Raw genomic sequence first — 11782 nt, forward strand, 5'->3', positions numbered from 1 at the left:
TTTATTAAACTAAGTAGCATTAGGTGTTTTTTTTTGTGGTCGTGTTTAATGAGGTTAGTATATTTTATCACGGCCAGCTGGTCAATACAACATATTGAAAATAGCAGGGAGTCAAATTTCAAAGCTCATGTTGTTGTTTTTAACTGTGCAAAATGTTGCAATCCCACGACATTGTACACCAAGCCTGGAAAATAGAGATGACCTTATAGCCATTACATGGTGAGGGCACAGACACACTCAAATACGCCCACACACACACACACACACACACACACACACACACACACACACACACACACACACACACACACACACACACACACACACACACACACACACACACACACACAGCAGGCTTTTCCGTGTGGGAAGAGTTGAAAGGCGATAAGGTTGGCCAAATGAAGAGGATGAAAATTCTGTTTCAAAATAGCAATTTTGCCCTTATTAATGCCATTAGTGTAACAGTCATAATGGATCAAATCAACGGATGACCGAAGCAACTCCCCTGTCTCTGTGCTATGACGGGATCATGTCGGGAACAATTTAGGCATTTTGTGTTGATGAGTGAAGTTTCGAGTGCAGTACTATCCTGCAAACCACCACTAAATTGCGCCCATAGTTGCTCTCTTTATCTTTTTCTCTTTTTCCTTCTTTCTCTGTTTCTCTTTCCTTCTTTCATCAGCTCTTTGTACACATTTATTTCCATGTTTTAGTACCTTTGAACATCAATTTGTTATTGTTGCCTTTGATTTGGGCCAGTTATCAATAGAAGTGACCCTTTTGTTAGGAACTACAGTATTTTTAACCCTGATTCAGATAATGGCACTGTGACAGTAATTTTTGCTCCTGGGCTATTTGCTGCTTTGAGGCCGTTCCTGTCACTCACACTTTGTATCCCCCCGTCACCAATTATAGCCACACTGACCAATTCAGAGGGAGCGCTACAACAGAAATGATGTCTACACAGAACTGTATCTTTGACTTCAAATCTTCAACCTTTTTCCACAAACAATGTTCTCTTTATTTGTCCACAGAGTCCGTGGGATATTAGTTATGAGTTCGCAGTTGCTTGACCTTAACAGGTGGTCCACTTTTACGATCTATTACTCTGGTAACATTTGAAAGCGTCACTCAGTCCGCTGGCTAAATACCTCAGATTTGGGGAGAGAGCCTTTGAAACAGTTGTCGCCTATCAGGAGAAGCACAGAGTCAGAGGGACCGGTGGAACAGTTGCTCGTCCCCTCATCGAGGTGAGAAATTTTCCGGCAGCTGTCACTCGACCGCTTTACCTTGTGTGTTGTCTTTTTTTGAAGGGGTATTTTTTTTCCCCCCCTCATTTCCAATAAAGCAGAAATGAATGTTTGTGGCAACTGAAAGGGGGGGAGGGCAAACTCCAGCGCTGTGTCCTGTCACTCAAAATCTCACTCGTGTGTGTCCTCCTCTACACGTTTCATCAGCCGCCAATCATGAGACGCACGTGAGACGACCCCAACGGCAGAGTCTCCTTTCTGAGGGTTCGACTGCTTCACAGACTCAGGCGGCTTTCTTTTTAATGTTGGCTATCATAAACCCCTTTCTGAAAAAGCTAAATGTTCCGTTACATTTGCCTCCGTTCTCTCTCTTCGCGACTGCACTACAGTTCCCTCTTCCTTTCCCCGTCCCCCCCCCCTCAATCCCCCTTTTACTCCCCCCCTCAATCCATCTGCATCATGTCGATCTGTCAGACTGCCAGTGTCTGTTCCAATTAGATTCCACTTAATACACGTAACCTCGATTAACACGCAATCAAGCCCAGATAAATCACGTCCTTTAAGTCCCCCCTCTGCCTCTCCTGTGTTGCTTTGCATCACTCAGTTTTCCCCAACAAGCTTGCTTTCCCACAGTCGTTGGTCACAATGTATAAAATCACACACTGACTGCACAAGCAGGTAAACTCAGCAAACGTCCTCAGAGGTGACACTTTGCTGTGGAGACAGGTGATTTTCACCTCTAACCAAATGCTCTTTCTCAGCGTGCGTCTCACTTGTTTCCAGTAATGTGAAGTTCCTCTTCTGTTTCCAGCAGACGCTTGTTGGTGCCCTTCTCACCCCAGAAGATGAAGGTGTCTTAATTACATCTTTGCTTAAAAAGCTACAAAAGACACCCTGGGCTTTTTCTACATTGTGGGAGGCTGTGTAGTCTATTGTCTCTGTGACCTTTTTAGCTAGCGGACAATTGGTTTGACTAGATTACAAATTAAGACACAGCACCAGGCACTTAGAAAGCAAGTCTGTTAGAGAGCAGTTCTATTACTACCAGCCTGTGAAAGCCACTGGGCCATACATTTTAAGCATCACATAAATGGCCACAAAGTCAGGCATCACATGCGCATTGTTCCGTATCTATAAAATATAAAGTTACGTTTGCTTTTATGATTCCTGCAATGCCAGAGAGTCTTTGCCAGTGGCGGAAAGGGAAAAAAAACACACAAAGCTACCAGGGAGCTAAGGATTCATGGATGATTATAATTCTTTCAACAAAGTTAATAATTTACTCTGTTTATGCTAATAGGGGAAAAGAGGACTGTTGAATTCCCGAACAGCAAAAACCACTAAAAATATAAACCAAATGAAAACAACCTGGGGCACTGAAAAAGCACACGCAGCACTCTTGGGGTCTTCTTTTATTAATCGCAGCTAAAAGTGCTAACATTGACATGTTGAACAGATTAGCCTCTTTAATAACAGGGTGGGTCAACATGGCTACTGCTGCTGATCCATGAGGATATCCTGTAGGGAGGCAGATAGCCTGTGTTTTTCATACTCTGACCCTTGCCTCAATGGGGTTAGCCCCTGTACTAAAGATACACCGAGTCCCCTGCATTCACTACATGAGGTATACAGCACTTCTTTCCTTCTGTAACTCACTGTAGGTTTTGCTTCTTTTTTTTTTTTTTCTCACATTGAGAAAAGTCTGATCATTTGAGGTTTTGTCGTTGTGTGCTTGGTAACTGTTTTGTAGCCATGCTGTGTCCAAAAGTGGAAGCTGTGGCAGTTAGAGATCTGGCTTTGTTTCACACGGCGACAGCTTGTGTCATACACGTTCAGGCTACCGCTGCACAGCATTAATGGTTTTAAATATCTCAATGCTAGTTGGAGCTGACAAGGCCTGTCGGTGTGCTGTGAATAGGGCTTGGATTTAAAATAAATTAAGCTATGAGAAAGGCGCACGTTGATCCATTTCTTATCTCCTCTGCTACCTTGTCAGCCCCGAGCCCTTTAAAATTATGTGGACAAGTAAAGGGACAAGCAGTGCTCATTCACAGTTTCTAGAATGTAGGAATATCCAGTTATTACTAATGAAGATTGTGTGTAACTAGAGTCCATACCATCCTCTCTCAGCTGCTTTGAAACTGTTGATCTCTGTAGAACCAATGAAAAAGTTGTGCATGTTTTATTTAATTAGTATTGGGTGCAAACAAATGAGTATTGAATAGATACCCAATAGCCCTGTGCCCTGCCTTATCCCTTTTATAAACTCTTTCCACAGACCACAACAATGTTGCACTGTCTCTTTAAAAGGGGTGACAGTTTTGACTATAAGTTGAGCTATTTTCTTTTCTCTTTCCCAGAGAAAAAAAAATGGGAATAACACTGATGAGTTTTAACAGCTTCAGCCAGGCGATGGGCAAATATAATAAGTGTTTTCGTAGACGTCACCAATGATTATCTTGTCCGGGCATTTTGGGTGAATGTGGTGGATTTAGAGGCTCGTCTCCCATTGTGCTGACATCACCCTTTAACAAACCAAATTAAATCATGGCTAAAATCATTTGAAACTCTCACAGAGTCTGTCTCAAATGAAAGTCTGGGAAAATTGTAAAGGGAGCACTGTCTGTATGTGTGCGCTTGAGACTGCTTGATCCTGAGGGATGGGGGTGTGTACTGTGGAAATGGGGGCAAATTTACCCTCACACTGAATAATGGAATAAGAGGAGCTAATAGTTAACCAATTCCTCAGAGAATTTAAAGGACAGAGTTGTGACAGTGATGTTTTTTTTCTTCATTCATTTCTTTTCTGTTTAAAGCATGTAATTGTTATTCTATTTTTTTTGTATTTTTTTCTTCTTATGTCATTTATAATTTGAACTTAATGGATGGAATAACAAGCCTTAGCACAGACTGGTCTCTGTAATGAAAATCTAAAACAGCCATAATCGGTCTTGATATACTGCAGCTATTGAAGAAATGAGTGTCCAGTTTCCACAGCCACGCCATTGTTGCATGCAAAATGTGTTTTGGTCCTGATACCACTATGACATAATAACGGCAAGAAAAGGCAAAATGACACCTCTATATTTTATAAACACGATTTAGTGACGTGGTATCATAACAACTGACACGCATGCCGGTCTCTTACAGTAACTGTGATCATCAAAACGACTCATAAGCATACAATTAAAAAAGGTAAAACTTTATTTTGATGTGATTACAATGCAGGATTGACTGTGAGGTGGCACAAACTAGTTTCCAAGTTGGAATAAAAGGACAGTACTGCTTTTTATTCAAAAAATACATTTGAATTACATATCACAGTATTTACTTGTGTTGTGCATTAGCCATAAGATGAGCACCACTAGTGCTGCTGGAACAGACAGAGGTCCCCAGCTGTCCCGTCTCACCACTCGCATGCCGTAGTCAGCCACCCATGACCTTGTGAAATGAACAAAGGTAAGAGAGAGAGAAAGAGACTAAGAGGAGTGAAGGAGTGGTGGCAAAGTGTGGAGGTGCATGGAGGTGGTGGTTAGCAGTGTGTGTGTGTGTGTGTGTGTGTGTGTGTGTGTGTGTGCGCGTGTGCGTGTGTGTGTGTGTGTGTGTGTGTGTGTGTGTGTGTGTGTGTGTGTGTGTGTGTGTGTGTGTGTGTGTGCGTGTGTGTGTGCGTGTGCATGTGTGTCTTGGGGGGAGAGGGTGGGTTGCTGCGAAAGTCCTCAACTCAGCCAACGTGGCCTGATGTGACAGGATTAGCTAAGCCCCGGTGAACATGGCTGGTACTGTGAGCCTGTGTGCGTGTCAGTGTTTGTGTGCGGCAGGCAGGAAGTGTGCACAGCAGACTGGGAACTCAGAACTGCTGCTCGCCACCAGCCGAGCCAAGACAAGACATGGGAGATCAACAGCGTGTCGGCCCATCACTGCCATCAAGCCTTAGCCCTCATCACCCTCCCCTTCCACCAATGGGAGCGAGCCAGACCATAGAAGATTCAGCCAAAGGAGTCAGAGATACAGTGGGGGAGACACAGTGGGGGACTAGTGGGCGGGCAGCTGGGGCTAAAGTGAACGTGAGTTGGAAAATGATCCTATTAAATTGAATTAAAGAGGCAGTCTTCATTTACCCCAAGAATGATGGATTTGGATAATTAACAGTCTTAATGGGGACTGGTTAAAGAGGCCAAGGGAAACTGGTGGTTGCAGGCACAGAGTAAAGGGGCCAGGTCATACCTGCATTGTATTCAGCCAGATGAGCCATTATGGAGGCCCTTTTTTTTTTTTTTTTTTTTTTTTGTCACTTGTTGGGGATCATTTTTAAAGTGTTTCCAGACTGTGGCAAGCTGATCAGAAATGTCCTCTTTCATTTTAAAGGCTGTATTTTTTTCCACCTTTGTAAAGAAAAGCATCTGTAGAATAGTGTGAGCGCAGCAGATCAAAGTATGTTGTACTGTGTGGTTTTCCACTGGGCCTGCTGACTAGCAGACACGTGAATAGGGGAATAAAAGCAATAGGAAAGTGTCACTGATGAGCGTGTAGGTTTAGTGTCGATATAATTTGTGGTAGTGTGCTGCAGCAGTGAGTGCATTACACCAGTTTAATGCCCTCATCTTGGGACCTAATTATGGCACTAGTAGTGTGTGTGAAGTGTATATGTGTGTGCACGTACACGTGGCGATGTGCTTGTGTGCCTGGATTTTCACTTTGGTCAGTGCACAAACCCTATCTGCATGTCCTTAATTCTTGATGATGTGCAGGCCTTAGGCAGTGTGTGTGTGATGGAGAGGATGCCTGTGTGCCAAGTTGAAGTGATTGGGCGGCAGGGCATGGGCCTCATCCCGCTGAAAAATCCAGTTGCTTTGCTCACAGCAGCCAACTGGCTGTATTGCCTCGCTAGGTTCCACAATGTAGTCGAGACTAGTGACACCCTGCCGCAAAGGAGCCACATTAATGGGGAACTATGTGGAGGGGCAGAACTAGTTAGCTTCATTTACAAGGCCTTACTGAGTCTGTTTATTCCTTATATACAGCATATATTTTGTGCTACATTGCTTGCAGTGGAGCAGTCTTTTCACACAGACAGAGTTGTGGATGTAATCAATTTAGCCAGTTGCAGAAGAACCTCGGATGATGTGAACCGCAGCTACCTGAACCCTGGTCAGGCAGAGAATGTCTTAAGTAAGGGGCTCAAATAATTTAATGCTACTTTTCTCCTTTCAAAAAAATTAACACCACAGTCGCATGCGTATGTGTAACTGAGAGAGTGATAGAGTGTGTGGAAAAAAACAATCTCATCAAGCAGGAGGCCGTTTGCTTAGCAAGAGCTGACAGTCTTTGTGTATGTAAATGAAGAATTTAGACTAATGGAGTTGAACCATTTCTAATTTTGTGATGGCAAGAGGATTTTGATTGAAAGTAATTAAGCAAGCTAGCTGTAAAATTAATTAAAGCAAAAGGAGGGGGGGACTTTTATTGGATTGGATAGCGATATAGCTGCTGTCAGGCAAGGGGGACAAATGGGGGTGACCTGGATTCTCTGCCCTCCCTCCTCCCACTCGGGACTTTTATGTCACTTTAATCTCCTTAGAGCGGCTGGTGTGCATTTGTTTGAAATAATCAAGGAAATATGGTCAGAAATTGTCAGCTTTCAGATCTAATTTACCTGACAGCCTCGCAAGTGTGTGTGCACGCGCAAGCATGCATGTGACAGTGGCAGGTCCCTTTTTTTTTCCCTTGCCCTCTCCTCAGCTTTGTGGAAAATGCTTTTGACAGTCTTGAAGCATCTTGGTTGTTGGAGGGCGGGGGAGATGAGGAACTTGGGTGGCTTTAAGATGGACATTTCAATGAGCCGTGTTTGGCCCGGCTTAGCACCTCTGACACGGTTGTGTGCGTGCACACACACCAAAATGTTTAATTGCCTCTGCAACATATTCAGACTCATTTTGGCCACTGTTGCAGCACTTCTCAGCCTCTGTTGTCTGCAGTTACCCTAAACAAGCAGACGCAGATTACAGCCATGACAAAGCCTGTTACAGCTACTTAACCACTGACAAATAAGATTGGCCAATCCCGCACAAATAGAAATAGAATTTATTGATTTTTTTTGGTTTTTAAAAATAAACATAAAAATTATATTTAAAGATGATCCTGATTTTGAGGATTTTTTTTCCCTTTGGTGTTTGAAAGTGCCTCTTTTCCATAATCCTATAGCTGTTTTGTGAAAAATACCAACCGTCTGTGCAGTTTATGCTAAGCTAATAACCAGTCGTAAAATAGCCCTGCTAATGTCCTGCGACATCTGTACGGCTTTGAGCTGTATGGGGTCCACATGTAAGGTCCACAGAGCTTCCCGTGATTCCACAGTGGGTGAGATGCCACTACCTCTTAAAGGTTCTCTGTGCTTGCTGGTGTTTGTGACATAGCTTCTCAATGTGGCCCTCAGTACCCCCTGAAGAGACAGTTAATTAAGGCCTGAGCCCAGACAACACTGCCGGGACTCTCACCCACCACACCACAATCTGCCCCTGCTTCCACCACTCCTGTGGGAAAGCCAAGCGCCAGGACTGCGCCACCAACGGGGCCCCTAACGGGATTAGGAGTCCTCTGAAAATAGGACCTCAGCTCCAAAAGCCTCTCACCCACCTTCATCTGCCCAAAGGATCCCCCTCAATTCATCCCGGCCCTATCCACTCCTCCTCTCCCCATAAGATGGCTCCACCCTAGCTCTGTATTATCAATTAATGTAATAAAAGGTAGAACAAAGAGCTGTCTTTCTCCTGCTCTGTAATTAGAGGGGGAGATCTCCTGAGGACTGGCATTCCTTGGGCCTGAAAAACATGATTTTCAACCCCCCCCTACACTCTGCCGCCGCCACTCAAGCGGAACATGGCTCCTCGATGTATAAGGGAGATAATGTAAATGTAGTGTAGTCTGCCAGGCAAACCCGGCACAACCTATTTTGCAGTGGCTTTATCTAAGTGTGAACAAATGAATGCAACATTTGAAAAAGTGATACATTATTAACTCTAATTGATTCCTCTATAACACTATACATTCACTGTCACCTTTGCTTTAGCTCACACTAGTACATGTGCTCTGAATCATTCTTGTCGCTGTCCCTATTCTAACACGTTACGTGTCACCACACACTGTTAACAAATGTGATAAAACCACCTGAATTGAGAATATCAGGTATGGCGTCTGCCTATATGTGTTTTTTTCAGTTAAGGTGAGATACTGTAGACTTTGTTATGTGTGTTGGTGTTTTATTCTCCCCTGTGCTTAACTGTGTCTACATGGGTGTGAAAGTAAAAGAGAGAGACAGAGCGTCCGCTTTCACAGCCACTGGAGCTTTCGATAGGAATTAGTTTTACAACATATGCAAATGTTCCCCCTTGAAAAAAGGGGGTCTTTAAATGACAGGTTGATACGTGATTAAACGACAATTAGAGTGCTGAAAATAAGTGTCGGCAGTAGGTCAAGCACTGGGCGGCTCTGCTAAAAGGTAGCAGACTATTGAGAGCAGAAAACATTCCCAGGCGGAGGCCAAGAACAAGACCCAAAACAAATTAGAACGGTGAAAGGGGGAGCAGGGTTGGTACCGTGTTTCAATGAACCCACAACAAAAACAAGTTCTGTGTTTTGCCGGAATGACAAAAGGCCGACTTCACAATTAGAGTAGGTTCGTGTTTTCAGTAAGCTGCCGACGAACATGGAACGTACATCCCCTTGCTTTACGTCTGTATTGTGTAAAACCTGCCCAGAGCTCTAACGGAGTTCTAACACTGGCACTGGAATCAAAGTGGTATACTTGACAGGCATGATGTTAACCTTTAGTGCCCCCTGCCCAGATTTAAACTAGCTGTCTGCTCTGGTGTGGCCTGCACCCCACACCTCGGCTGCCCTTTAAGTTAAAAGTACATAGACATGAGGAATTCTCTGTCTTTCTCCCTCACTGTCTTTCTTTCACAAACACACGCACACAAACATACAGGCGGGGACATAAAAGGGCTCACGCTTATTCTGGCGCAGATGGCAGATGGCCCTGTCCCTATAATCCCCTTTGATGCTGCAGTGGGCAGCGGCTCCTGAACATCTATGAAGCCAAAGCCCCAACAAAACTTGAGCTACTTTTCCTTTAACTGACCCCAATTGCCGAGGAGCTGTTAGCTGTCAGACCTGGTTAAGAGCGTCTTTACGGAGGGAGAGTGAAGGGCACGGGTTTCTCTCTCTCTCTCCCTCCCTCTGCTTCCTGTTTGTTTTCTGTCACAGGAGTTTCATTCCTCCTCTATGGCACGACTGTGAAAGCAGGTTGACTTTGGTGCTTTTAAGTTGGAGAATAGACGACACTCATTTCTTCCCCGTTCCTTACAGAAGGCAACAGGGTGAACCCTCCCCAGCTCCAATAGTAGAGCCACAGATGGCTGGAGGTGGGCTAAGAGGCTTAGATTTCATCAAAGAGCTCACCTTAATTATAGTTGTTTAAAAAGGGGGTATTTTCACTGCTTGTGTACATCGTATCTACACACAAAAAATTAAATTAAAAGCACTGTATCACCAATTTTCTAGATACTGAGGTTTTTTTTTTTAAATTGATGTATATATTTTGCACTTATCTTTGTGGTTGTCCTGTCAGATGTCTAAGTGCTTCAGTTTACTGAACTGGTCAGTTGATGCTGATGAAATAAATCTGCTCTCTCTGAAGAAAGTGCTTCAGTCTCTGATCAGATAAGAACAAGCTCACTGATAAAGTTTTTAAAATAATTTAAATACCTTTAATCACTCTTTTACATTATTAAAATGTGACTGCAGTCATAATCTGGTTGCATTTTACACATTTTGCAGAACAATCCTTTTTGATACTATTTTTAAGTCTCTGATTGTCGAAGCACAATTTTGTTAAACATCCCTTATTAAATTGAGAATCACTCACCCGGATGTTTTACTGAACCAGCACTTCCAACCACTTTCCTTTCCTTGTTAATGTTGCACTGTAAATAGAATAAAATGTGAACTCGTGTCTTCACCTTTGTTTTAAATCATTTCCTTCTCCTAATGTAGGGAGCTCCGTTCTCTTGCCTCCAATTGGAGGAGAGTAGTTAAAATGTCTCCTCGGGTGCAGAGGCGCCCGCTTCAGTCCCTTCTGTTTCATTTTGAAAGCACCAGATTCTAACACAAATGGGGAAACCCAAATTGGCTGTGCGATCACAGAGAAGATTTCTGTGTCGTTTGTATCGTATTATCATCTGAGAGCTTTGAGGGATAAACCTCACTGAGATTTGCTCACGTTTCCAGCAGGTCTGCTGAGATGTACGCTAGCTAATGGGATTGGGCTTTTTTTTTTTTTTTTTTTTTTTCTAGCCCTCTCCTGTGGCGTTATGGAGCTGGCAGCTGAACTTGAACGGATGCGCATGGTGCTGAGTCGTGCACAGGACTATTTCAAGACTGAAATGCGATTGTTTTAATACTTTAATCCACCTGTCCTTGGCATTCAGGATGTTGCAGAAGTCGCCTAATTATTTCAGTGCCCTCTATCCTTGCTGGTTGAAATACAGCAGAGACCGAGAACCCTGCTGCAGATAAATAAGTTCATCATGAAGGAATTTTTTTCCTTAAATTGCTTTTAAAAGAACAAGAATGTGGTCATTTATCTCAGGAAAAAAACAAATGTCAGTAAAGAACCAAAATATAGTGCTTCTCTGAAAAAATGCATGGCATAATTGAAATTTTAAAAATGCATGTATGCAAAGAGGATTTGAAATACCCCAAATCACTTTAAAGAGCAAGTCATTTAACAGCCAGAATTCTCTGAATTGTTCCAGGTTCCAACAGCGATAGTACGCAAACACAAATATTTTCTTTTAATTAAAAGGGCCTCATCTCGCTGTAGCCTCCCCAAGCCTGCTGCCAGCTCTAAACGACCCCCCAGTGCACACACACACACATGCCCACATACACACACACGCACACACACACACACACACACACACACACACACACACACACACACACACACACACACACACACACACACACACACACACACACACACGCGCGCGCACGCATGCATACAGTACAAATGCTTGTGATGCTTTTTTTCAAATCCAGCACTACTCAGTCACATACATGCAGCCAAATAAAAAAAGAAAAAAAAAGTGATTATTTTAATTGTGTCCTCAGCCGTGGACTGCTCTCGACTAGCTGCTAATCTGTCAGACCCTGGTTGTCAATTGAGAACCAGGGACACCAGCAGTGACGGCTGCCCGGTTCACTGATAGCCCCCTGAGGGACAGTTACCAAAAAAAAAACACTCCCCCACCCTTCACCCAGTCTGGTCCTGTTTAGCAGAAGCCGTGGTGGCTCTAAAAAGGTGGGGAAGGCTGTGTCCGTGTGCACACACTGGTTTGGGACGGTGACCGTGTTGGTGTGTTTGTGTGTATATACATGTGGTTTGGCGGGGGGTGGCGGCTTGATAGTAATGCATGTTGATGGTTTCAGAGATACTTCATTTCAGAAACAGGGGCCTCATTAACTGTAGTCTT

At 43.7% G+C, this 11782-nt stretch overlaps 1 protein-coding gene across 3 annotated transcripts in view; it reads left to right on the forward strand.

Annotated features, from left to right (window-relative positions):
• The window catches only part of casz1 (castor zinc finger 1), a 167454-nt gene that overhangs the window by 102477 nt on the left and 53195 nt on the right, over positions 1–11782 (forward strand). The window contains exon 1 of one of the 3 annotated variants that reach the window (XM_069689033.1): positions 4517–4709. The exons of the other annotated variants lie outside the window; for them this stretch is intronic. Within the exon in view, the coding sequence (XP_069545134.1) occupies positions 4700–4709 (10 nt within the window). The 5' untranslated portion in view covers positions 4517–4699. Of the gene's footprint in view, positions 1–4516; positions 4710–11782 lie in introns of those variants that run through there. 3 annotated transcript variants of the gene reach the window in all.

Source organism: Brachyistius frenatus, unplaced genomic scaffold, assembly GCF_029030835.1.
Source record: "Brachyistius frenatus isolate BFR_SWC_R1_liver_20210118 unplaced genomic scaffold, ASM2903083v1 Contig_6, whole genome shotgun sequence".
Taxonomy (NCBI): domain Eukaryota; kingdom Metazoa; phylum Chordata; class Actinopteri; family Embiotocidae; genus Brachyistius; species Brachyistius frenatus.